The sequence below is a fragment of the Folsomia candida genome, unplaced genomic scaffold (assembly GCF_002217175.1).
Source record: "Folsomia candida strain VU population unplaced genomic scaffold, ASM221717v1 Fcan01_Sc002, whole genome shotgun sequence".
Lineage (NCBI taxonomy): Eukaryota > Metazoa > Arthropoda > Collembola > Entomobryomorpha > Isotomidae > Folsomia > Folsomia candida.
In genome coordinates this window covers 7320760-7347348 of record NW_019091194.1, presented here as the reverse complement: position 1 = coordinate 7347348, position 26589 = coordinate 7320760, and the positions used below count along the sequence as shown (strand labels likewise).

Below are 26589 nucleotides of genomic sequence, written 5' to 3'. Positions count from 1 at the left end.
TTGGTGCTGCTGGAGAATCTACTAAAAACTTTTTCAAGACGCTGACGAGCTGGGTGGATCCTGATAAGTCAGTTTTAGTGGCAATTACTTCATATTAATTATTGGGTCAATTTTAACTTTCTAATTGGCATAAAAAAAGAAGCCTCGCTTTTAAGTATGTACCTCAATGACAATTGTTATTTTTCTCTTGCAGAATTCCATCCGTAGAAGTTAAGGTGGGATATGATGGCGTATCCGTGTCGACGGGACCATCCAGAGAGCAGATTTATTGGACCATTGGGGTCTGCATTGGTGGCTTCTTCGTAGGAATTTTCGTCCTTGCTACTATAATTCTAGTCTGCATACATTGCAAGAAAAGGAGACAAAATCAGATGGAATTATCACTGTGGAATGCCCCCCGAGGAGGCCACAGACTTAATGTGGATATTCCTGGAAGTTTCATGATTCTTAACCCCACGTTGGGAACGCCTGTTCGCTCCTTCGTTCCCGGACCTTCTAGTCAGCCCCAGATATTTGCTACGACCTCTTCTAAAGAGTTTGTCAATGTGGGACATGGGATGTGGGCAAGAAAATGACGAATATTTCTTTGAATAATGAATGATACATTTTGCATATACATATGTATGTATATTTACATATGTATGTACATGTGTAACATTTTGTTTGTATTCTACTCTTTATTTGAAACCTATTTAGTTTCTCTTTCATTTTCATTTCGCACACGTAATTTTTAAAGTGAGTCGTTTCGAATGTTAAACATGACAATTAGTTGAAATACGGTCAATGTTAAAATTAGTTTACATATTCATACATGCACACTGCGACACTTATTTTATTATGTTTTTGTTACTTATTTCAACTCTGCTTTCTGTTTTGCAATATATATAATTCTTTTAGCAATTAAGGTTTAACTTATGTATTTACTTACTTATTTGGAATGCATTGTGCAAGTGTAACTTAATAATTAAGATATTAAATTAATATATGACACGCATGTTTTTTCGAGCCTTTGTAAAAGGATAATTCTCAAAGTTAAATTTTGCATATCTTCTCGTCATCGTTTATAAACCACGACTGTTACTGTAAACTTTTAGCGAACAAACTCGATTCTCAACAACACTGACAAAGGAAAATTGAGTGGATTTAGGCGAGACATGTGCATGCAATATGCATACAACTAACTAGAAATGTACATATGTACGTATAATTATTTAACGCACAATTCGCATGTCTGCCTTGGTTTGTAATTTTACGTCGGTTTATATTCTTTGTAGCATAAAATGGAATGAATGGCATGGTTTGGTTTGGTTTACTTTTCCAATTAATATCATCCACATGCAGCGGCACTGAGGTTTAAGCTAAAAGAGGTGTTTTCTTGAATGTCTTTGTTTTCTTATTACCTGTCCACCCAATAAGCAAGATGACATGACTACACAGCCACAAAGTATTACACGGTGGTGGGGCACACTGTACATATTTACCTGATGCTGATCTGATGTTATGCTTAAACTAACACACCTGCTTTTCATATCAAGGTGTAACTTTAACACGAGACAGATTAAGATGAGGAGGGCTCAGGACACAGGTGCAAAATATAAAGAAAAGACCCACTTTTTGTTACCCACTTGTTATTAGATTACATTACATCTGCACCATCTAATTCTAACACGTCTTGTGCAGTCTACTAGTGATCTTGCGGTGGTTTATTGTGGCCCTAATGCTACAAAAAGTACCTGTCCATTGAAAATTCAAGTTGTGAAAAAATTCATTGTCATCAGTTATTGACATTTCTCGTTTGAAGGAGCTTCTTTTTCTTTGTCTTTGTTCAACTGATTCAAACAAATAATTGTCAAAACATATTGCACGGTATTTTCTATGAACACTGTTATTAAAGCAAGAACCATGAATTTTGGTGAAAATCTGCTAAACTTTCAAGGGAAGATTCCCAGGCCAAAATTTTCAAAAATTAATACATGTTCTGGATCTAACCCCCTGTCCAATTTTGGAAACAACGGGTACTTTGACTTGTGTGCTTGGCTACTGAAAATCAGACTTGTTATGTAAATAAGTATTTATTTCAACGTGTTTGTAATCTTGTAGACACCACGACTCGGCATTGTACCTCTCGAGGACGACACCACCGCCGGATTATCTCAGTGCCAGTGGGGGCGACGGTGGAGGTGCTTCATCGTCATCGGCGTCATCGGTTTCTAGTTTTGGTGGTGGGGCTAGTGGGAGTTCCAGCGATGTATTCACAATTTCTATGTCTCCATCAAAACTCACTTCAGATCTGGCCAACATTACAAACCGCCTGGATAAGTTATAAGGATTATTTGCTCTGACCCTAATCCTAAAGGCGGAGAATTAAGTATATAACTTCATTTAATCACTAGATCAATACGATACCAATATGTACATACATGCATAAGATAAAAATACATATATTGTAATTCCCCTGTCATTCACACAATATTGCTAAATATAATTCGAAATATTGCGCTTTCCATTTGCATAATAAAGATTTCTGTTTTTTAAAGAATTGTACATAATAACACGATTACCAATTTTGTCTGTCACGGTCACGGCAAATACTGGAGTACCACGGAATTCGTGGAATGAATGACAAAAATTCACAACGTTCGATAATTGATAAAATTAATCATTATCATTTTAGTCGTACACATACTGATACTTACTTGACCCAGAACTCTTAAAATAATTTGTGACAGTTGAATAAATGCAATTTTAGAGTTGAAATTTCCTGGATATTGTAACTCAGAAAAGCACTTATGTGCATTATATACATAAAAATGTTGACACGAATTCATAGCCTACTATTCACATTGTACTCAATCAATTTTGTAGCTTTATAAAGTTGGGTATATAAATGAACCATTTATTAAAGCATTTCACCAAATTTGCTAAATATATTAAAAATCGCTGATATAATGAAGCTGTTCTACGCTATCACAATCATTCCTTTCGTACTTCTCTCCTTTTCGAGAGAAAGTGAGTTTTTTTAAATCCTAAACCTTTTGATCACTTATACTAATTGCTGTATGCACTTTCCTTTCCAGATTCCTGTTACGAAGGAAAAGAAATATGCAAATTGGGACAAGAACTTTGTGGCAGACGATGCTACGACCCTAAAACCTTCAAATGTTTTTTTAATTCTACTAACGGATTAAATGTCTTGTGCAGTCCGGGGGAGCTAATCTGTGGACAAAGATATCAAGCTACTTGTTACGACCCCAAGTCCGAAGTCTGTCACACCACCAAAAAGGACAACAACAGCACAATGACTCCGGAATGGTCTGCAGTGTGTAGCAAAGGTCAAAAGACGTGCAGCACCTCGTACTCGCTGACTTGTTATACTCCTGCGGTTCAAGATTGCTTGGAGGTTGAGACGACGAGCTCATCAGTTCAATATTCAGTAGTTTGCATGAAAGGACAAAAACTTTGTGACAGAGGTTGCTACTCTCCAGAATCTCATCAATGCTTAACTTATAAGGATGAGTAAAATGACGCGAATTACTGCATAAAACTACAGAAGTTAAAATTGGCAAAAATTACAAATTAACTTTGGTGTGCTTGATAAAAAAATTCAAATTGTATGGAATAAAATCATTGGTAAAAATCGCATCAAATTTACTCCATTTACATTATTCCATTGACATAGATATAAATATGTTTAATGACTATATAAATGAATCTGTTTGCTGTGTGTTGAATTAAGAAGGTAATAAATTTCTAGTTGAAAACTGTGTAGGGCTGTGGAATCGTGGGGACAGTGTGGGGATAGTAAGTAATATTGTAAATTATAAGGAATTGGTGGAGTGACACTTCATATAGCACTTCAAGAATTGGGAATGTGAGGACATTGCGTCGTCCCCACGGTTCTGCAGTCCTACTTGTATCCCATGTCCAGAATTAAAACAACTTACCTACATTATTATACATAGTATAATAAAGTATTTATTGTTTTCCTCAAGGGCGTGGTTCAAAAGGTTCTTTGGTTTTCGCAGAACCTTAACCTTTCTATTGAACCACGCCCTCAAGAACACAATAAGGAGTTCAATGCTGGATATGAGATTTTTGAAGTAATACAAAACAATTCTGTTTAAAAAAGTCGCAAGTTAAAGTTAAATAATTTGAGATTATAAAAAATTAAACAGCTAAGTGTACATTTCTATTTCTACTGTCTGAACTTTAAAAAGGTTAAAATGCGTATATACACACATAAAAAATAAAAACTCTGTAAAATGTTATGAATTAAAAGGCTATTTTTAAAACGCTGATTTTTAGTGTGAGTCAATCAAACACTAGTTTCAGCTGCGACTTTTTTAAGCAATTTAACCTTTTCAATTATTGCACTTGGTTCTTCAGCAGGATATTCAGCAGAATTTGGACTATTTAGGTTGCATCTGGAAACGGAAAAGAGATTCTGTGGAATTCGAATTGATTCTTCTTCCCCTTCTTCCAACTCCTCGTTGCTATTTCTTCGTGAGTCATTGCTGGCCATCGGATTAGAAAATACGACAGCGCTTACATTATCCATCCCACTGCTAGCACTATCCGCGACTCCTCGACCATGATGATCACTGGTTCTACTGTTACTCCGACGACGGTGACTGTGGTAATTCCCATTAAACTGTCTTCCACTCCCACCATACCCATCAGCAAAATACAGACGGCAAATTGAGATACACAGATCCTTCATCTTTTCAAAGAGATCCAAAATTGGACTTAGGAAAAAGACCGAATACAGCCAACTGATAAATATAAGAACGGTGAAGAAAGCTCCGATTTGTTGGTACACCAAAACATTAGAGAACAGTAGCATTGAGAGACCGATGGTAATCGTGGTCATGGCTGAGAAAAATGTGGGCGATGTCATTTTCAGGACAGACTTTCTTTTGGAGAACTCGAGCGAGTGGTGAGCAGTGAAATCTGATAAGCCAACAGCTACTGTAACAGCGATGGACTCGAACACTCCCAATTTCCAGTTGAAGACCGAAATCAGCACAGCCGAGGACACAATCACTGGAAAAATTACAAGAAATCCAATTTGAAGAAATTAGAGCTAAATTTTTACGCATTATAGTTACGAGGATATAGATGAGGGAATATCTCATAAAATTCTTAAATATGAAAACTATTAAATAGAAATGTCCCCCAGGTATACCCACGTGGTTATGTGCTTGTATCTACTTACCAATTGTAACAATGCAAAGAACAGCTCCTACTGATACGAGGAAACTTCTGCTAAAAATCCATAAAAATCCGAAGCACAATCCTGCAGATATCAGCACACTCATCCACGTGTCATTTAGTAAACTATTTTGCAAATCAAAAAAGTCTAAATGCGCCGAAATGAAGAATCCGTGGTCTAGTCCGCTGGGTACTTTGTCTTGTACTTCTGTTTGATAGAAAGTTTCTAACGTTTGGTAAAACTCGTACATTTTCTCATAACTCAGCGAGAAGGTAATGTTGGTGCGGACTCGTAGAGTAAATGTAGCCAAATGACCGGAATTTTCAGCAGATTCGTGTGAATTGTTCGAATTTTCTCTTAAAATAAAAAACTTTGGACCAGCAATGTCTGGTTGGAAGTAAGCTGTAGGAGTTCTGTAAAGATCACGGGCCGCCACTTCGACACATTTAGTAAAGACTTCAGCGTCGTATGGAAATTTCGACGATTTGCAACATGGTTTGTAAGTCTCGTTTTTTATAAATACATGTTGACAATCCCTCTTCATCCACTCTGTAATTGAATTATTTTATTAATTATTTTATCCAGAAGATCAAGACTGCATATTATAGAAGTGTATGACGCGACCGTATGACATCGAATTATTGAGCATAATATAAATATTTACATATGTGCATATATAGCAAAAATCGACTCAATCACTTTTTTTGTGCATATCATATACTTCCATCGGATAAACAACTTGTTCCACTGCAGATAAAAGAATCGTACTTTGCATCGTGTCCATGAAGCAAGAATCATAATGAGCACCCACGACCTGCAATATTCGCATCAAACATTATTACGCAACTCTAATCAATGTCGAAATCGGTTATTTAGTAAGAAAAAGAATCAACCGTGTTGGAAACTTGGTTATAGAAACTTTGTTTCTTGAGTTTGGAGCACAATTTTCTCATCCATTTTTGACTTTTGGGTTGCTCAAGAGAAAAGTCTTTATCAAATTGAAGTGCACCATTGTCATGTGGGTCCAACCCGTATCCATTGTCTTCGGGGAGAACCCCCCAAATAAAGTAAATAGTTAATTGCTCTTCAGAGAGCTCTGCATCGGAAGAAGATGAGAGAAATCCCGGAAATCTGGGTTCAATTTCACGATCAAAACGTTCAATAGGATGCCTCGTCGAGAGAAGTTGGAACTGTTCAGAGTTTGGGAGTTGAAAACCTGGTTCATGAAACAAAACTAAGCACGCCCACATTAAAATACTGAGTAGACTTAGGAACGATGCTGTCCACAAAACTGTGCTCTGTTTTTGGAACGCGTTTTTTACTTTGTCTGGACATTTAATTACACTGAAGGATTTAATTGAGACCACAAACTTTATCACTTTTGAAGAGATCTTCTTTCCATTCTGGGTGGAAGGTTGTTGGGAGCTCGTTGATAAATCAGAATCACTAAACAGTGACGTGAGGTATGAGATGCACATGTCACTTAAGAGTAACGTTGTTGGCACACAGAAATACAGCAGAATAAATCCGACAATGATTGAGGTCCCCGCAAATATACTGCACATTACAAGTCAAATGACAAAAGAGCAATTTTAATGACAGATCATAATAACAAAAAGCTTTAAATATTTCACCTAAAACATCGAATTGTAGTGATGGAACTCGTCAGCGACGCAAAGAATGCTCCAGCCGTTGTACATGTGGTGACCACTAATGGGGCAGTGGTTTCTTGAAGTAAAAGAAGCATCATCTTGTCCCAAGCTTTTTGGTCGGGATCTTTGTACTTGGATTTCAATCTTTGCCACTCTGCGCCTAAAATAAGCGTTCCGTCCGTCCCAATTCCTGAAAATTCAAATTTACTTGTTAAATAGTGATCCATGCATATACGCGAAATGTAATTGCTTACCCATTACAATTATGCTGACCAACATGTTCATGAAGGGAAAATAAGGAATACGAAATATAGCAGTATACAGAAAATAAGAAATTCCTAATGATAAAACTAAAACGAGAAAGGAAATTAATGAAACACTAATAGATTTTGTGTAGCCGACCAAAATCAAGAAAATTATGGCAGATCCAGCTACTACGTATTGAAGATCCGAGATCAAATATCGCTTGAAAACCAAGTCTTTGTCACCTATAAATTTATACATGTATAACCGAACGGGTTGCAAAATATGCGCTATATCATTATAAAATGTAAATTACCAAAATCAAAACCTGCCAAAGAAACTGACACTTCTGGCAACTTGATATTAATTAATGCAGTTTGCAGGGCGGCTGTTCTTGACCGAGATCCACGACTTTTCGGAGTTGGCAGTATGATTATGGAGAACATAATATCCTGCCAATGTAGATAAGAAATTTACTTACAAAAAAATTATCAGCAAAGTTGTGCAGTGCACTACTAGTAGCGACGACGAGACATAAATGATTTTACCTCGTCTGCAGAATAACCTTTGTCAACTGTTAAGAACATGGCGGAATAAATGGCTTCGTCGCGATGGCACTTGTGGCGACAGAGTTCGTGTTTGAGAGTGCATGCTTCAAACATTGCTGGATCACGGTACAGATCTCTGCAAAAATGCATGCCTTCCTTGAATAGCTGAATGTCGTACTCCTGTAAAACAGCCACAGTCGTCATTATTAAGTAATTTTGCACATGTCAACTATTTATTTACTTATGAGTAATTAACTAGGTTTTCTTAATTTAACCTTGATAGTACTGCAGTCAGTATTATTAGTGTACTCTGCAATATAGTTCGGAAGAGACCACATGGGACAGCAGTTTTCGTTGTCATCATGTTCACAAACCTTGCCGTATTCAGGAAGTACTTCGGTGAGCTTTTGAAAGTAGCAGATAGAGATCACAATTTCATGAGAGAACACATCCTTGGGCATTGCGATTTCCAGTGCAACTCGGGAATATTCGTCAACTATACAAAATTATGTACAATAGCATGATGAATATCCAATCATAGATATCTAATACTTGTTATATTTTGAACACATACGAGGAGCTTTGGTACAGTATCCAGCACTTATTAATGGGTCAATGTCATCATCTGAAGATTGATTTTCCACAATCTCATCGTATCCGTCATCGTACACATCTCGTTTCTTCCTTTTTCTTCTAAATTCTCTTCCTGTCAGTTTTTCTCCAGGGTAGTTCTCAAGTGACTCAAGTTTATTAACATCTTTTCGCAAGTTTTCCAGTGTGATGAGACGTTTTGCGATTGGAGTGAATCTCGTCTCGAATCCCTATTCCAATTACATAGTAGTGCATATTTAGGTATTTACGTGCATATTGTTATGCAATTTAGTAACGTGTACATATTAAGTATATACAAATATCAAATGTCTGGTGCCTCTTACCAAGTAGGGGTCTTCAAAATCAGGAAAGCCATACTCACTGATGCCAAACTTTGAAACGATTGTGGATACGCTCAGCGTGATAAACAGGACAAGAAATGGTCTTCGACTAAATGTTTTCGCCACAAAGCTTAATGCCGGAGATGGTTTTTCTTTTTTATCCTGAACGATCCTGGAGGAAATTTCGTTATCCTCTTCACCATTTCCGGTAGAATTGTGATCACTGGAGGAGCAGCAGCATCCTCGTTTACGCCCAGCAAACCTCCAACAGCATCCGTTTCTCTGAGAGCTCATCTTTTTGTTTTTGTTATTACAACAAGTTTGATGTTTGGTGAGTTACACCCTTGTCCGTGTGTCACCTGTACTTATTCTTCAATCGGTATCGAAATAAAATTCGCGTCATTTTTGCAGGGTTTGGCTAGTAAGTCCACGCGTGTAGCACTAAAGATACATTTTTCGCGTAAACTCTATGATTTATAAAGAATAAATTTACAGATGTATACTGCTTTATGCATAATATTCAATATTATGTATATGCTTCTTCAAACTCACCTGACCTTCGTGTCCACCTTTCTTTTATCCAGCAGCAGTAGATCGAGTTCAATGAATTCTTGTACAAACAAACAAAATTCAACAACTAACTCGAAGAACTTCTTATCATCATGCTCAATTGGTGGACCCCATATTTGTAAATGAAATTAAGTATCGATCACCCCACTTCTACAAGTCGAGCCATGATACAGCCCCGTTGTTGCATTAATACTGAGAATTCTTGTGAATATAATGCATGTAAACTTCTATCCCACTAGTCACAATATGTACATAACTCCCAAAATCCAGGTGTATAATCAGGTAACTGGTTAAAAACAACAAGAAAATAACCTGGACAGGGTTGGGTATCCAATCCAGTATTGCATCAACCCTTATTACCTACATAGTTTTTCTAGTCTGCTTGTTCATACAAACTACAACTTGATGATGTGATATTATTCAGTGGAAAATGGTAACATGATGGCATGCATGGAATGAATATGACGATGGCAATATAGGTTTTTCCTTTGAAGAATCATCCTTTAACAGAAAATAGCCGCCTTCCTACCTATCTACGTGCCTACATACATCTTTACTACATGTAAAAGACAAACTTTTCAGCCTATTATTCAGGTAGATAAATGCATGCTCCTGGTTGAGCGAGGAGGTGAGGCAGGAATCAAAGAAAAGGTGAGAATGTTCAACAAAATAATGAAATTCTTTCATCAAACCACTCGGCACTCACAGCATATAATACGTAGCGAAAGTATGTATGTATATGTACCTGTGTATGTCTCATTCACTCGGTTATCCTAACAAGAAAGCTAAATTACTCATTTCCTCTCGTCTTAAAATGACAAATTAGCCGTATATCTATCTATGTATTCTATGTATATTGGATTCCAATGGTATAATGTGGTGTTAAATTGCTATAATTACGACTACTACTAATAGGGTGGGATTGCTACTTATGGTATATTTTTAAGGAAATGAGAAATGTGAAGATTTGACGACAGTGAAGGCAGTTCATGCAAAGACCTCCGACAAGACAAAAAACCTTTTGTATCCTGTATTTCGTAAAGGTAACAATATTCAAGGCCTGGCTACTTAAAAAAACGACGTACCTTTCAATGGGGTACAATTCAGCCCTCGGGCAAATTAGAAATACGAACACTAGTGACATGCATGCACAACCGATACAAAGTGTGAGAACAAAGATTAGGGAGTCAAGTTGGGCCGACGTCACTGGTGTTGACATTGAACATACATAAATCCATAAATGAATTATTATGCAGCTAGGTCCAGGAATAAAAGTGAAATGACTTTACATTGGTACTGACCGGCATAACATCCTGTCACACGAACCCTATTTTTTTTTCATTGGAAGTTATTTTTCAGTCTGTAGCAAAGAGGTTTACTTTCAGATATCAGTTTCTATTTACTTTTCATGTAATCTATACTTCATCAACGGAGGAATATGTTTGAGCAGATGGACAGTCTCAATAATAAAACCTAGTCTAATGGACTCTTCATTTCTGCTTGCTGATGATAAAAATAGGATGTATCCAAGATCAAGACATTTGTGACATAGTTAACCTTGAGAAAAACTACCCGAAAAATGTAACTGATATGTCAAGCAACGAACTAATAACAAAACAATATAATCCAAGTGCAAAAACACGTTCAATTGGCAAAGAAATATATTCCATTTTATACACATTAGACTAGGTTAGACTAACAAAAGTAATTTGCTATATTGAATTTACATGAAATATCCATGCAGATAATATGTAAATGTATCGTAAGTTAGTAGTGGTTTAGGCCGAAGCTTGACTCATGATGGCTCGCTGAAAAGAATGAAATATATGATTTAAAATATTACTGCGAATGATGTTAGGATTCCACGATTCCAGTGGAAAATGGCTGACCTTTAACGTTTCAGATGAATTGAAAACAGAGAGTCCTATTGTTCTAAGGGCTACGACTGGTGCAAACTCATAATTATACAATCTGTGGAGAAAATCAACACCGCCTTGAATTGCCAGATTGTGCCGTTGCCGTTCAGTTTCGTATTCTTTTAAGTTATCTAAACTTCCTATAGACGTAGAATAATACACACAAGACAAATTTGTAAAAACGTTATTTATGTAGATACATTTATACGGGCTGGTAAAAATAGTTACCAATATCACCCCCTATTCCAACCACATCATCCAAAACTCTTTGCAAAGTCTCGGCATCTCCTATTCCTAAATTTAGCCCCTGTCCTGCGAGTGGGTGGAGTCGGTGAGCTGCGTCACTGTAAATATAATTATATAATGGTACTTTTGAACAATCCTAAAAAAGACAATATTTCTTACCCTATTAATGCTGTTCGCCTACTAACATAAAACGAAGAATGACCAAATCCTAAAGGAAAAGCTGCCCTAGACTTTTCAACAACATCCATAATAGAAGGTGGGTAAATTTTAGGGCCAGAATTCCGAAGATTGAAAGTTGATAGTATTTCGCATGATTTTTTGACTAGTGGTGATTGTGAATACTCTTGCCACTGTAAAAAGGTGTAATTATGCACTAAATATGGTTATGACTTTGATTTTATGCAACTATCTAATTTGAAAATTAATGTGGGTGTATTACAAATGCTGAATTAACTGCATCTACAAATTCCTCAACAGTCATATTTAAAAGTTTCTTTGCATATTCCGGGGTGGTACTCCAGACAAGAGAGCTAAACTGTGGGGACAACTAAAATTGAAACCCAACAATTCGTCATGTAATAATAGTTTCGATTTTGATCAGTTAATGCGGTAATAAATATTTACAGGAAGTAGAGCGATGGGTCCACCTGTTGGCACAAATCTTTGCCAAGCTGCTCGATTATCGGTTGGCTGTAATTATTTGATATAGTTCAATTTGGCATGCTTCATTGCTGTTGGAAAACGTTGCCGGTCATACCTCATTTAGCTTTAGAGTTGCAACCACGGCCATTCGGTCGTAATTAAATCCTAAATATGGAGAACCCATCGTTGTTCTCACTCGAGAGTTAAATCCGTCTGCCCCTATCTTGCAAATAAGTTCAACATTAATAAGAAGCAGATCAGTCCATTCGAAAAAAAACATTAAAATGTGTCCTATTATTACCAACAAATCAGTAGCTATCATACGCTCATCTTTCAAACTGATATAAGCCTTCTCCCCAAGTTTACTTTCTGATGGAATAACACATGATTTAAGACTAGATCCAAATGCTACAGTGACATTTGACACCTGAACATAGATAAAAAAAATTATGCTCACTGCTCTTCAAAACAATGTATTGATAAAATTTGTGTCAAAACGTCTTTACATCATTTAGAAATTTAGAAACTGCATGTGCCAGTACCGCGTTCTCTACAATGTGTGCAACCGGCTGCTGATAATCTGAATTATTGAAGGAAATGTGCGCATCTGACAAAGCATCCCAAACCTGAAAAATTCAAATTGTCAAAATTAGTAAATGTAACCAAAAATCTTCTGCATCAGCTCATTTTCCAACTATTTATTGAACCTGTAGACAAGAAACTGGTCGACTCCTCCAAACTTCTTCCCAAATTCCTAGTTTCGCCAAGAATTTTTTCGACCCTGGAGATAAGGCCACGACTCGGTTGCTGAAATCTGGATCATCATCCGATGTTTTAATTGATTCCGGACCTTTAGTCCAAAATTTGTCTGCAGATTCCAGCATTAATATCTTCTTGTTGGATAAACGACTTAGTTGTCCTGAAAATTATTGTTGTCATTAATTAATGAATTGCATGTATTATTATAATCAATCATTAGTTTTCCCTTAATCAAAAGTGCAATTAAATTATTTACCCAGTGCTACGGCTAATATAGTTCCAACGAGCCCACCCCCTGCGATCACAATATCGTAAAACTCTGCCGTTTTTTGTGGTGGTGCAGCGTCGGTGGACAACACACGATTGTGGTGCCACTGCTCGAATAGAGCACATTGTGTGAACTTGCTCAATAAAATCTTATTGCTACTGTTAGATATTAGGGTTAAGGGGTTAAGGATCCTCATGTTGCTGAAAACACGGTTTCATTCAAGAAGTACAAAATATTCAGATGAATAAAAACAAACCCCAAAAAAAACGACCTATGAGTTGGCGGTGTGTGATACTGAAATGAGACAACTTATTGTATTGCTCATTTCACGAGCTTTCATTTTACAAGGCAATCAGAAATTCTTGTCCGATAATAAGTTGAGACAAGAAATAACATGCAGGTTGATGAACACGGTGCAAATATCTTTAGATTATTTTATTCTGCGCTAATGCCGCATACTGAGCATGTAATCTTTGTTTGCAAAACTCATAAAATTCAATTTCCCTTGTAAAGTTTTGTCTCAAGAGGCGTTTCACTTCCGGTGAAACTGGAGGTTTATAAATGTTTCTGTTTATGTGGGGCGTTGCATGAGCTAGATGAAACATACAAACATTGTAATTAGTTGTGTCATTTAGCCTAAAAAAATATTTTGCAAGATTTCGAGTACCTCTGTAAACATCCAATGCACCGTTAAAAAACAATGGGACATATTTCTCAAGTACTTGTAAACTCAATTCCAATTCTTCCAAGACGCCAACAACGGCGTAGTGCTGTTCAACATTGGATTTCGCCTTTTGAAGGGCATAGTTAGAGTTGAACGAGCTTAAATTAACATAGGAGTTTTGTTTCAAAAGCTTAAAAACATTCGTTCGATGTACATTTATTTGATGGAAATTTAAAATGATTATGAATTGCAACTCACACACACTCCTCCTCATGGCCACAAAAGAACATGGCTGCAGGTTAAGAAATTAAGTATAAAAAACATTAAATATGCATTATGATAAGAGACAAAAAATATCTTTATAAATTTTTTCCATCATAATTATTTGGTCACATTTAATAATTCCCACCTTGTCTTCTGTGATCACCCACGCCGTCATGATATTCCTGTTTATTTTTTGAAAATGGTTATTCCAGATGCAATTAGTAATCAGATTATTATACATAAATATGACATACTTAAATAACGTTATGTACTTACACCCTGTAAGAATTGACACTCCCGATCGCCTTCCAAAACGCAACTATCAAAGTCCTGCAAGAATTAATTAAAAAATAGACAATTTTTTCATGTACGTCATTCGTTATGCTACTTGTCATTTGTGTAAGGGTTGATTTGCTATATGACTTAACCTTTTTTAGCCACTTTGGATGAGGCAAAGGCAATTCCGGAAAGGCCTGTTTCCGCTCGATAATATACCACGGAGCACGGATGTAGTAAAACCACGAAATCACGCGTTCGATCGGATCTCGGACAATATTCATGTAGATTGGCATAGGATAGCCGTGCCTGATAGTAACGGATGTATTTATTGGTCATTTTGTTAGTAGTAAAAAAAAATTAAGAAGACAAGAAGACGATTATTTTACCTAGTAAAATTAGAAAAGCATGTATGCTTGACATATGCGGAAGGTGGTGTAAACATATCAATCATTGTAGTGAGGCGACTCTAAAAGTGTGTAATTAAACTTTTAAGTACAGCTTTTACTAACTAATTGCGTATGTATATAAATACTTGCCTCTTCATAATAGCTAAGTTTTATAGTTTCCACTTTTTGCGTCCCGTCCCGATGAAACTCAAATCCATTGCGAACTGCCAATTTGCTAATTAAATCCATCAACGTCTGAGGATATGCATAAATAATACTAGAATTATGTCCAGTAATTATGGTATCTGATGACATAATGAAATGCGAATGCTAACCTGAGAACCAACTTTTGGGACTCGATTAAAGAACAACGTCGACTTTTGAGCGTGTCTTGTATTATTGAGAAGTGTGGGCGAATACTGCGCAGATTAGTGACCATAATAGTTCTTAGTTTTTCGCTAATTTAATAAAAAATATGATGTCAAATACCTGTTGATCTGGTAAAGTAAACTGAATCTGTTGCACCGATTCTTCTGCATGGAGATCTGAATCTTCTTTCAAAGATAATTTATTATTACTCTCTTGAATTGCATTTATTTTAGCGTGTAGCGTTTGTGTATGGATAAAAAGAAAAATTGATGTGGACACAGAGGCAAAGGCGATGAGATCCAGCCTATAAAATAAAATGAATTGTATGTATGTATGTGGAAGGAAATCTAGAAATAAAAACAGAAATATTGTGTCTCAATTTACCTCCACCCACGCAAAATTGACAATATTCGATGTTTCTTAATCATTATAAATCGATAGATGATAAAATAGAGAGCAGAATGCTGACTTTTTAGACGTAGAAGCACCATATATTTAGACTAGAGTGCCGACACCTGTACAAAGTGTACATAAATATAATATTATCGCTATGAGCGAAGAAAAATTAGCAAACCCATAAAAGAAACAGTTATGTTTGCAGAAAGTAAAGAAGAGAAGTCAAGATGAAGCCGTGCAGTGCAGTTTTGCAAGCAGCGGAGCTAAAAATTGCAGTAGTAGAGCATAATTAATAACAGTAACGATGAAGATGATGCATGAGATTGCGTTTTTGAGAGCTTTCGTGGTGGTTGGCTGGTGGACCACATTTCATTTCAGTAATGACGGATTGTCCGAAGGATTGGTACCGAAAATAACGCTTAATACTTTTTACATAGCCCGAGCCGGGGCTTATGTATCTGTCTATCTGGCTGTCCGTCCAAACCGTTTTCATCTGCTTAGTTAGTCTTTAACTTTCGCAGCATTAGATGCTTCGAAAATGGGTATTTTGGTGGGTGACGTGTGGGGACCACTTAAAGTAGTGAGGTGAATCGAATCAATTTAAAATATATTGTCATATAGAACTTGGACATGCAGATGAAGGTGCATAGCAAGGTGCACTTTAAACATAGCAAAAGACTTTTTGAGAATACAAAGTTTGAAACGTTAAACTCGAGAGTATTTTGTCAGAGAGACCTTAAGGTTCTCTGAGTAGAGGGTGACCCACACCTGTTTTTAAAATTTATTTAAAAAGTTGAAATATGGAAAATTGAGGCACAATAATGATCCTAGTTTGGTAACATAATTCTCATAGGGATTCCACTACTACTGGCATTCGGAATATGTACGAAGCAAATGACTGGCTCGGGCTGTATGAGTCTGCTGCACTGTATTTTTTTGCATGACGTGAATTTTTTTAGATGACCCACGATCACGATTTGTTCAAATAGGCATGACTACCAAGATATTTACTAATATGAGGATTCAGCAGGTCGAAATCTTGGTGTGGCGATAATCACGATTGCTTGACTTTAAGTATCTAGGTAACGTTAGTCTCCCTTAACGGTTGCGACAAATGGTCGAGTTACAAATAAAAAATTCATTTTAAAATCCTTGGTTCAAAAAGGGCGTTTGAGTCTCCAACTACTTTGACCCTTAATAACTTTTGAATAGGCAGACATAGAGACTTAATTCTTGAGGATGAAATCATCGTAATTTTTAGCTTGATTTTTTAAGCTAAAAATCTCGAGGGTATTATTTCGAAAATTAAACTTGAAATCTCCAGTGAGCCCGAGTCAGACTCGGTGGTTGTCGGTTAAACCAACCATTTTCCATGAAATTGTAATGTACCAAATGCATTTAAACTTGTGGAGTGACATATTTTTGAAAAATCTGTATGGATCAAGCCCTACGGTCTCACCCGTTCTGAAAATTTCAGCTCAATCGGTTCAGCCATTTTGGCTATCGTGTTCCGGAAGGACATGATGGTTCCATAAGAACTGACTTAGGCTAAAAAGACAACAATTTTGCAGAGCCTTGTAAGATGGCATTATTCTGAGAGCAGGACTCGTAATGAACGATGTGCATATAATTTTGTGATTTATTTTTTGTATATAAACCATTACAAAACACGAACTTAATAAACTCGGAAAATTTTTCCTATTTTAATTCATATTGTTACGATTAGTTTTACGACAGTTATCGCAAGAGACGAACAGACGGACATAACGGGTACATGCATAAGCCCTGATTCGGGCTAAAAACCTAAATTTAGTTAAAATTTTCACCAATGCATAATATGTATGCACGTGCATAATACACATTGTATATTTGGCAAAAAACAGGCGTAAAGTGCATTAGTATAATGCATTTGGTACAATAAAATTCTGCAAAATGGTCGGTTTGACCGATAACAGCGAGCTTGACTCGGGCTGCACACTGGAGATTTCAAGTTCAAACTTCGAAATAGTACCCTCGAGATTTTTAGCTTAAAAAATCAAGCTAAAAATTACGATGATTTCATCTTTAAGAATTAAGTCTCTGTGTCTTCCCATTCAAAAGTTATTAAACGTCAAAGAGTTGTTTTTTTCGACCATCGAGAAGAAACAACTATTTTTAAAATTAATTATTTTATTTGTAACTCGATCATTTGTCGCAACCGTTAAGGGTAACTAGGCACTAAAAGTCAAGCAATCGTGGGCGATAATTAATAATTATTTATGCACAGTAAATCTATCACCACTCATAAAATTCATTTAAGTACATACATCACCGCACGAGGAAAAAAAAACACTAAAACATGTCGATGCCACCACCCCCACCACCAATGCCACCAATCTCTTTTATTCCACCACCATTACGATTCCGTTGCACATTTTCCGGAACAATTTGTGATGCCATGAGACGCCGTGGGTGGCAACAGGTACAACAGGAAGCTACTTATTATTTTTCTCGATCCATGTACGTATATGTAATACTGAATTTAAGTAGCTTAAAACCTCTGCAATTTTTAATTAGTCACCAGAACCATCTATTCTCTCACGAGAAGTCAACTCAGATTGGTCTCTCTTCTTTTGCGATATGACACAATTCAGAGATGCCATGATTAATGTCACAAACTATCGACCGTTGCTCGATTATCAGCGTCTTGGCCATTTTCGAAACTGTCAAGAAATTTCTAGGAAAAACAATTTGGTCAAAAATTTGAAGAGATTCCGGTATGAGCACACACACAATTTCTACAAGTGAAGCATGTTTGTATCAGATTCTTAGATTATAAAGATTTTATAAAAATTTTAGTGGCCGTCTAGAAAGAGCGTTCGGCAAAGCTACTGGTGACAAGTGTCTGTTTATGCCAGAGACATTCATACTTCCGGTACACGTGGTTTGAGTTATCAAATTTAACGAGCTTCGAACAAAAATTCTTTGTATAAAAATTGTTTGCAGTCAGAACATTCCAAATTCTTGGCTGAGTTTCGCACCAATTCGGATACTTTATGGATTATTAAACCGGCTGCAGGTGCACAGGTAAATTCATTAATTTGCCAAGTCGAACACATATATTTTTTTACACTTATGCTATGTTGAAAAAATTAGAAAAATTCATTTATATACACATAAACAGCATTTTTCTGAATATTTATGATAGTCAAGTTGAATTTATTGATTTGATTTAATTTTTCTTCACAGGGCAGAGGAATATTCATCTTCAAAAGGTATAATTTCATCTGAAAATCTCTTGATCGTATAGCATACCCCAATGTTTACACATGCATGTTTTTTCACAGTCCTACGGACTATCTTACCTGGCGTACAACGTTTGACTACGACAATGCCTCTAATGATGATCCTTTGACAGACAACAATAATGCGCCAATTACTTGTGTAACCACAAATGATCAACCACAACAGCAGTCACAAAATTTATCTCCACGCATCGACACTCGTGCCGATACTTATGTCGTCCAAAAGTACATTACAGATCCATATTTAATAGGAGGCAGAAAGTTTGACATTCGATTTTATGTTTTGGTCACATCGGTATATATGCAAAATAATTTCGCAAATATGTAATGCCATTTTAATGAACCATTTCAACGGTATATTAATTGTTTTAAAGTTCACACCCCTTCGCTGCTACATTTATCGGGAAGGGTTTGCTCGGTTTTCTGCTGGACAATTCTCCCTTGATGCACTTCAAGATGTGTACATTCACCTCACGAATGTTGCCATTCAGAAAACTAGTGAGGACTACAATCCTGAAAAGGTTTCTTAACAGATTCTCATTTCAGATGAACGAATACACAATTATTTTAGTAAAATAATTAATGCTTGATTTGTAGGGGTCGAAGTGGTCCCTTCAATCCCTTCGAGAATACCTTTCTGGTCAGTTTAAAATAAATTTAGACTATGCACATATAGTCGCAATATTTAATTTCCTGAACCATGATTAAAGCTCGCCATGGTCGTGAGAAGGTCCAGGGCCTGTTTAATACAATTGACATGATTGTCATTCGAACACTCCAATCCGCAGTAGGTTTAGTTTCAGGAGACCCACATTGCTTTGAGGTGTACGGGTTTGACGTACTCATTGACCGGATGCTCAAACCGTATGTTTTTAAATAGTCGGATTTCCAAACACCTACTCATTTCACTATATTTTTGCGTAATATTTCTCCCATAGCTGGCTGTTGGAGGTCAACGCGTCCCCAGCATTTACACCGTCCAACGAGGAGGATTATGTTTTAAAACTGGGTCTCATTGACGACACGGCAACTGTACTAGATCTAGAAGGAAGGTTTGCTTCTTACAAGTTTGTGACATTTTTTATTGGTGAATAGGTCAATGATATTAAATTGTATGTTAAGACTAACAACACTCGAGATAAGAATTGGTGGTTATGACTTGCTCTATGATGACGGCCCTGTATACGCAAATCCCAATGATTCAGGGCATGCAATTGGGTGGGACAATGGGCGGAAGCTGAATTCTTTTTTGGGTAACAATGATCAATAGTGTGAAATAATTATATGCAAATAGTCACTGCAATTTCTAATTTACAACTAACTGTGCATGCACATATTTACAAGGTTGCAAGAATGATCGAGTTCCTCAACTCAGAGACCTCCATAGGTCTGCAAGCATTTTGAAATCTTTAATACCATCGGAACCTCAAGAGATACTAAAATTACGAAACCGAAAATCCAACAACAAGGATGATCGGTTTCTAATGCCGCCAGCACTTCCATAATTCGACTTTCCATAATTCATATTTACCAGCTCACCTACTCTACAATATTGTAATAAAATCTACATATTTCACATTATGATGAATATTATAAATTATTTAGCAGAATTATTTAGCTATTGACATGAGTCATACGATTTCGATGCAAAATAAGAAACATTGGGAAAGTAACTAGGAACGTTAATATTATATTTTCAGTAGATATTCTAAAAAATTGATCAAATAGGTTCCGCCAAGTTAAAAACATTGTAGTTTTTTTTCGCTTTCCAATCTCGGTCTGAGCTCATTTTCCCTTTAAGTTTTGCAGGAAATGCGTACCTGACTGCGACACGCACTATGTTATTGATCTCTCCGCGTGCAGGAGTCACAAGAAGTGAATACGAATATCAATTTTCTTTACTTAATCCGTCCGCATTTCTCCACACTTTGCACTACTCTTGTCATGTTTTGGAATGTGTTTCTTGGTGACCAGACCAGGGCACCTCCACCACCGTATGAAAGATGGTTTGATATGAAACTCTGTGAATTCCATAACTTTCTCCAGTCTGTTCCAGTGCCCCACAGAAACTGGTTGTTACTAATTTTTGTTTGCGGTGTAAGCAATTTCACAATGTTCAAACCGGGCATAATCCGCAACTCGTTAGCCGCCTCGACCAATACAACTTCAGCCGACAATCTCCTCTCACTTTATAACAAAATCCCAGATTATGCGGAGGTCAAGCACTTAGGACATTCTGACTTTGTTCGGGCCTTGGAGAAACTCAAAGAAGAATTTCGAAGGGTTCGATCTTCTCTTTACATTTCAAATGAGGATGGTCACCTGGAAGATATCGACGTTGATGATGTAAGCTATTTAGAAAGCCGCCTCAAAATTCTCAACATACGGGATTCAGCATCCTTATCTCCAATTAGAAGACCAGGCACTGCACTTAAGAGTGCAACCGGATATGAACAAGGGTCCGAAAAATCCAACTTGGAAGTGCACGGTCGCCAAAGTCAACTCCACCGAAGTCCAACAACAAGCAATTATGCCATCAATTACTTAAACTATAACAAACCCAGTAGATCACTAAGCTTTGTTAACTTTGACCGGAAAGAGAGGCAAAACTTTTCCTCAGATGAAGAGGAGAACAATAAGCGCGTAGACGAGTACACGTCGATAAATTCAGAATCGTGTTCAGAAGGTTCCAGCCCAGATTTGGGAAGTTACGCATACCGTGAATTTAAAGAGTATGAACGTAAAGACTATGTACCAAAGAATATTGAAAAAAGGTAAAATAACAATTACTCTAATTCGGCGGGTGTACATATTTTTTACTAAAATTAAAGTCTGTATAATATCGAATAATTATAGATTACTGGAAAGAAAAGCGTTCAACAATAGTGCTCCATCATTGTCAGGAGGTGGAAAGGGTCCAACTCGAGAAGACGAGGGTTCTCACTTATTCAAAGCTCATCCTGTACCAAGTCACGTTTATAAACCTCTGTATGATTTTATCATGCTCAAGAATCAACGAAGGTATTAATTTTTATTAAGTGCTCCTATGTAGATTGTAACTATTTTTGTCCTCATAAATACTTTGTCACGTTGCATTATTACACAGAAGCCAAAAAGTCAGGGAGCAAAGCAAACAAAAGTTGATGGCTCAAGTGAAGCCATTTAATTTTGCCAATAAGCCATCGTCATCAAAATCATTTCCTCATGCTTCTTCGGATAATAAACCATTGACAAATTATGAACGAGCCGCAATGACACAATCTCACAAAGAAGTTTTAAATAATGCTAAACCCCTCAAGTCATCAAGACGATGCTCTAGTCATACAAATAATTTTCGAATGGTGAATCACTTCAAAGCCAATCCAGCCCCACCAAGGACAAGAGCGCTGTTGTCAGCCATGCGATTAAAGGAACAGCAGGAATATCGGTAAACGGGTCTTTAACTAATTTTCATAAACTTTTTTGAAATACTCTAAAGATTTAATATAATAAATACCTCTGTTGGTTGGGGTCAATATTTATATCTGCATATAGTGAGCTGAAAAAGAGGCTACGAGCTGAAGCACTTTTAAAAAATGCAGCTCTGCCACCGTCAATGGCTGCAAGGGATAAACGCACCAAAATATCTAATACCAAACTGGATACAATCATCCAAGAATATCAAAACTCTTGCAACAGTACAAGAGATAAGAACAACAAAAATCGAGATAAGGAGCAAAGCACCGATCTGGATGGCGACAATGATAACAACACTTTCACCGATGAGGATCGACTAAGCGAAGATTCCTTTCGATATGTTGATGGAACCCCGAACAATATTTCTCCCGTGACATCGGCAATCAGCAGGAAACGGGGAAACTTTACGCCGTTTGGAAAGTCAAGGCATAGTTCTGCAGCCTCCGGAATCTTTGAGTGCACTTCTAATGATAATGTGGCCTCGAGGTTGAGAATTCAGGAAACAAGGTGCATATTACTTAAGTACTTTGAGAAGTAATAATATTTTGATATATTTATCCAACTTGGAATTGTTAAATGTTTTTTTTGGTTTTGCAGGAGGAAAGAAGCCAACCGGATTAAACGAGAAGAGGAAGAACTCTTAAAGCTTATGCGAAATGAAACTCGCCGTAAGAAACTCAAAGATTCTCATCTTTCCGCATGGCGTAGAGGTAAACATAAACATCATACATAACAAGTATTATAGCAGTAATGAAAATTTTGAAATTGCCATTTCTTGTTTATTATATAAATACATAAATGCAAAATAACTTGCAGCACACAGTTATTCCTCTCACCAGGATATTACAATGCGTCGTCAGTTAAGAGAGGCTGCGTCAATTTTAGAGAGACAATCTTTCGTCAAAGACATGTCATCCATGCTCAGGTATGTAACTCTAATTAATTAAAAATTTTATAGTAAAATATTCAATTTTTCTAATAAAATTCGAAAGCAAATTATTAATAAATGCCAATTTTTATATTCTCAGCCGCGTTAGAAGTGCACCTCTGCTCCTCGAAGGAACTCGTGTAAGTTTTTCATGGTATCAATTATCCTTACCCAGATTTATTTTCGGACACAAAAATCTGCAATATCTCCAGAAAACCTTCAATTTCGCATTCGTTAAACTTGACATCAGGTTATTTTTAGAGCATTCAATGCCAATCAAGACCAAGTAATAGTGTCTTGACACGCAATGTCATTTATTCTCTGAGGTTTCCTTCCTATTGAAATGATTTCAGTTTCATTAATGTTGTCAAACATAATCAAGAAAGATTATGCGAATTTATTGATCAGTTTTTGATGAATGATTTTCACAATCACTGCAATGGGTATGCAACCTGTAAGTAAGTGGTATCGTAAATGTCATACATTTTTATGGTATTCCCACATATAGCGAAAAGCATAATGGATGTAATGGAACAAACTTGGAAGCACTAACCTTTGACATGATACGTTTCTGTAATAAATCAAAATGCATCTTATTGTATTGAACGTTATTTTGAGATTGGAGATCTCTACAACATTGATCAATCAGATATATTTCGTTGCATGTTTTGTGCTACAAGAATTTTTACTTGTGTATGCATGTAAATGTCCACTAATTGAGTTCCTGCGTTCCTTGCAGAAAACTGTATAGTTACTTTCTTCTCTTTTTAGGAGAGACGATACGAGCCATGCAAAAAGCACAAAGAAGAATTCCTTCAATATGGAGATCGATCGTTATCGAATAACAACAAACAACTAGCTACACACAGATTCAGTCCGCGAAAGGCAGGAAGTAGAAATGGTAATTGGTTTCTGGATCGATACGGCTTTGGCGACGATGACGGACCAAGTCGGAGTGAAACGGTTGCACTGGCTGAGGGAAGTTTGACCAACGCTTCAGAGGAGGAAGACGATGATAATGACATGGGTGGTGCCGACGAGAATGACGATACAGCCAATTATGCTGAGAACGACGAGAATAAAATAGTGCCCACACCGATGCCACGCAATACGAAGAAAAAACATGTCCGAGTCAATCTGGTTGATAATGATGGGGAAGGATTGCACAGTGAATCAGTCGATAAAGAATGAATTAAACCATGTTTAAAAACACATCTAAAAGTAATTAATCATGGAAAGAAGATAATCAATTTCTTGAGACAATCAACCAATTGTGAGTAGTAATATGTAATAGTTTACTTTAATCAATTTTTTCTACATTTTTCACTTTCAATAAACTATACATAATTATGTCCCTTACAAATTTACATAAGTATGTGCACGTGTTATTATTGCACTGGTTGTACTTCCTCCAATTTCAATTTATTGCTGCCCTCCAGTTGTGGCGTTTCGTGTCTGCACATGAAGAATCTCCATACCAATTGATCTCTTTCTGTGGGTGTAACCATAAGTGCAGCTCCCCACCCAACCACCACCACTGCCAACAGCCACCACGAGTTAACGTTGTATGCAAACGGATTACTTGGGTTTTCTGGGTCATTGAGGTCATTAAACAATAGTGTGAATATTATGCCACCCACTATTCCAGCCGTTGACCACGCTGTGAGAATTACCCCATGACATGCCCCCACATTGTACGTTCCAAACTTATCCGACAGAAATGCAGGTATTACACTGAAGCCTGCACCGTAACAGGACGTGAGTATCCACATTGCGGCAAGAAATGGATAGTACGCCTTTGTATCCGTCAAGGTGGAAAATATGGCCAATATCGCAAGCTAAGAATTAAAATAATTTCATTTTACATAAGCAACATACACAGTCCTGTCCTGTTAATCCGAATGCATTCAGATCTGATAATATTCTTGCCTGAGTAGAGAGCATAAAAACGTAACAATTTTTCCTTCCTACAAAATCTGAAAATAATGAAAAAATGAGACGTCCAGCCAAGTTGAAGCCACCATTTATCGCAACAACGCTGGCTGCTTCATCTTTGCCTCGTCCAAATATATCGGTTACAATGTTGGAAAAACGAGAGATGAGAACAAGACCAAACATTATGTTTGCCAAGAAAGCCAAGTACATTAATCGAAAGTCTACAGATTTTAGATCAGTAATCAAAGTTTGTTCGTCAGCCACACTAATTGAGTTTTCTGTCATTTAAAATAAAAATATGCAAGTTCATCAGCTTAGGAATTTTAGAATTATATACATTTGTAAATACTTACGTTTAGTTTGCTCGATTTCACGCATCGCTTTAGGTTGATAATTGGGAGGAGGCGATCGAAGCACAAAAGATGCTAAGGCCATTACTATGAAATATATACAGCCAAGAATGAGAAACGTTGATGGCAGCCCCACCAGAGCCAGCAACCACACCTGGATATTCAGAACGACGCTATATATTTAATTTGTTCTCCGTTCTGAACTGCATTGTCAAATAAATAAGTATGCATGTAGATACCTGAACTTTGGCCATCGCAATAGATCCAGATCCGAATCCTGCAACAGCAACCCCTGAGGCTAAACCCCTTCGGTCTGGGAACCACTTTTGAAGTGCAGAAACTGGCGCAATGTAGCATAACCCGATACCGGCCCCACCCACCAGACCGTATCCTATCCATATCAACCACATCCACTGTAATTGCGAGCAATTTGATTATTATACAAGTATGTATATAGATAATTCTTGTCAGATTGTTTGGATCAGCTCATTTCTTCTGTCACCTTGAGATAAAGGGCAAGTGATGCCAATAGATTTCCTAGAAAAAACAAGCTGGTTCCTAGCAGTGCTGCTTTTCGGGGTCCATTTCTTTCCAACCATGGTCCCATGAGGGCGGCGGAGAAGCCGAGGAGGGCAATGGCAATGGTAAAAGTGATTGGCGTCCGATTGCTAATCATGCCATCGACATGCTCATCGACTGGTTTATTGAGAACGCTAAACGCGTAAACGGACCCCACGCAGAACTGAAGAGCCACACCCGCCGGCATGCAAAACCAACGCCGGAATTTTACACCCGGAAATAGCTCAGACTCATTACGTAACTCTTCCAAGCTACGAATTTGTTTCGTATTCCTGAGACAAAGTAAAAGAGTGATACTGAGGATGAATGTGTAGTAATTCCGCGGATAATTATTTGGTAAAACATGTGCTTACCTGTAGTGATTAAGAATTAGTTTTAGTAGACCATTATGGTCACCCATTTTCCTAGAAAAATATTTGGCTAGAAAAGAAACAATTATTTTGGTAGTTATACAAGGTCTTAATGTTTTAATTTAATGGCACAAATACGAATAGTACATGCTACATATATATATGTATGTTAGTACGTATGTAAGTTGACGCTAAAATCATGCAAATTAAGCTCTTAGATTATCCTCATGTGTGTGTACGTAGCATCTTTTGTAATAATGACATGTGTGGAATATCATAATGAGGTGGATATATGTAATGCAGATCAATGTCGACCATAAGTTGGTTAGTGTTTGTTATTGTTTATACTATAGTAAATAAG

At 36.9% G+C, this 26589-nt stretch overlaps 8 protein-coding genes across 14 annotated transcripts; 4 read left to right on the top strand and 4 right to left on the bottom strand.

The window, feature by feature from the left end:
- Window positions 1-1515: 1515 nt before the first annotated feature.
- LOC110844257 lies at window positions 1516-2754 on the top strand. The gene is made up of 2 exons (XM_022090414.2): window positions 1516-2015; window positions 2101-2754. The coding sequence occupies exons 1-2, from the start codon at window positions 1876-1878 to the stop codon at window positions 2324-2326; spliced, it is 366 nt and encodes a 121-aa protein (XP_021946106.1). The 5' UTR covers window positions 1516-1875; the 3' UTR covers window positions 2327-2754.
- Window positions 2755-2893: 139 nt separating this feature from the next.
- Window positions 2894-3642, top strand: LOC110844407. Its single transcript, XM_022090598.2, has 2 exons — window positions 2894-3009; window positions 3078-3642. Exons 1-2 carry the CDS (start codon window positions 2949-2951, stop codon window positions 3518-3520), a joined length of 504 nt encoding a protein of 167 aa, XP_021946290.1. The 5' UTR covers window positions 2894-2948; the 3' UTR covers window positions 3521-3642.
- LOC110843327 (protein dispatched homolog 1) lies at window positions 3618-9845 on the bottom strand. 5 transcript variants are annotated; one of them, XM_022089287.2, is made up of 13 exons: window positions 9140-9845; window positions 8591-9054; window positions 8230-8476; window positions 7931-8151; window positions 7656-7835; window positions 7424-7559; window positions 7119-7352; window positions 6847-7054; window positions 6106-6769; window positions 5981-6026; window positions 5216-5761; window positions 4375-5043; window positions 3618-3719 (listed from the first exon to the last, which is right to left on the bottom strand). In XM_022089287.2, exons 2-13 carry the CDS (start codon window positions 8879-8881, stop codon window positions 3658-3660), a joined length of 3504 nt encoding a protein of 1167 aa, XP_021944979.1. In that variant the 5' UTR covers window positions 8882-9054; window positions 9140-9845; the 3' UTR covers window positions 3618-3657. The 5 variants fall into 5 exon arrangements, with proteins under 5 accessions (XP_021944979.1, XP_035704638.1, XP_035704637.1 ...); XM_035848745.1 differs by having other exon boundaries at window positions 8591-9028; XM_035848744.1 differs by having other exon boundaries at window positions 9145-9845.
- A 955-nt stretch (window positions 9846-10800) lies between these two features.
- Window positions 10801-13289, bottom strand: LOC110844117 (ubiquinone biosynthesis monooxygenase COQ6, mitochondrial). Of its 2 annotated transcripts, none has more exons than XM_022090246.2 (11): window positions 12977-13289; window positions 12669-12880; window positions 12468-12587; window positions 12263-12388; window positions 12077-12184; window positions 11944-12009; window positions 11759-11854; window positions 11479-11669; window positions 11302-11417; window positions 11047-11213; window positions 10801-10965 (listed from the first exon to the last, which is right to left on the bottom strand). In XM_022090246.2, the coding sequence occupies exons 1-11, from the start codon at window positions 13182-13184 to the stop codon at window positions 10936-10938; spliced, it is 1440 nt and encodes a 479-aa protein (XP_021945938.1). In that variant the 5' UTR covers window positions 13185-13289; the 3' UTR covers window positions 10801-10935. The 2 variants fall into 2 exon arrangements, with proteins under 2 accessions (XP_021945938.1, XP_021945937.1); XM_022090245.2 differs by having other exon boundaries at window positions 11759-11866; window positions 12977-13288.
- Window positions 13290-13408: 119 nt separating this feature from the next.
- Window positions 13409-15594, bottom strand: LOC110844246 (heparan sulfate 2-O-sulfotransferase pipe). Its single transcript, XM_022090399.2, has 11 exons — window positions 15335-15594; window positions 15071-15254; window positions 14917-15000; window positions 14732-14836; window positions 14582-14661; window positions 14345-14501; window positions 14193-14246; window positions 14062-14098; window positions 13911-13944; window positions 13656-13810; window positions 13409-13580 (listed from the first exon to the last, which is right to left on the bottom strand). Exons 1-11 carry the CDS (start codon window positions 15439-15441, stop codon window positions 13414-13416), a joined length of 1164 nt encoding a protein of 387 aa, XP_021946091.1. The 5' UTR covers window positions 15442-15594; the 3' UTR covers window positions 13409-13413.
- Window positions 15595-17427: 1833 nt separating this feature from the next.
- Window positions 17428-20206, top strand: LOC110843326 (probable tubulin polyglutamylase TTLL9). The gene is made up of 12 exons (XM_022089286.2): window positions 17428-17807; window positions 17903-18102; window positions 18185-18260; window positions 18332-18412; window positions 18575-18600; window positions 18673-18925; window positions 19005-19151; window positions 19228-19270; window positions 19341-19494; window positions 19569-19682; window positions 19753-19883; window positions 19975-20206. Exons 1-12 carry the CDS (start codon window positions 17685-17687, stop codon window positions 20133-20135), a joined length of 1509 nt encoding a protein of 502 aa, XP_021944978.1. The 5' UTR covers window positions 17428-17684; the 3' UTR covers window positions 20136-20206.
- A 284-nt stretch (window positions 20207-20490) lies between these two features.
- Window positions 20491-24381, top strand: LOC118434624. Its single transcript, XM_035848552.1, has 8 exons — window positions 20491-21404; window positions 21487-21651; window positions 21737-22057; window positions 22165-22593; window positions 22684-22796; window positions 22903-23011; window positions 23115-23154; window positions 23786-24381. The coding sequence occupies exons 1-8, from the start codon at window positions 20575-20577 to the stop codon at window positions 24203-24205; spliced, it is 2427 nt and encodes an 808-aa protein (XP_035704445.1). The 5' UTR covers window positions 20491-20574; the 3' UTR covers window positions 24206-24381.
- Window positions 24286-26392, bottom strand: LOC110843325 (uncharacterized MFS-type transporter YhjX). 2 transcript variants are annotated; one of them, XM_035848553.1, is made up of 6 exons: window positions 26232-26392; window positions 25802-26150; window positions 25539-25712; window positions 25303-25453; window positions 24944-25227; window positions 24286-24852 (listed from the first exon to the last, which is right to left on the bottom strand). In XM_035848553.1, the coding sequence occupies exons 1-6, from the start codon at window positions 26276-26278 to the stop codon at window positions 24403-24405; spliced, it is 1455 nt and encodes a 484-aa protein (XP_035704446.1). In that variant the 5' UTR covers window positions 26279-26392; the 3' UTR covers window positions 24286-24402. The 2 variants fall into 2 exon arrangements, with proteins under 2 accessions (XP_035704446.1, XP_021944977.2); XM_022089285.2 differs by having other exon boundaries at window positions 24944-24990; window positions 26232-26391.
- Window positions 26393-26589: the final 197 nt, after the last annotated feature.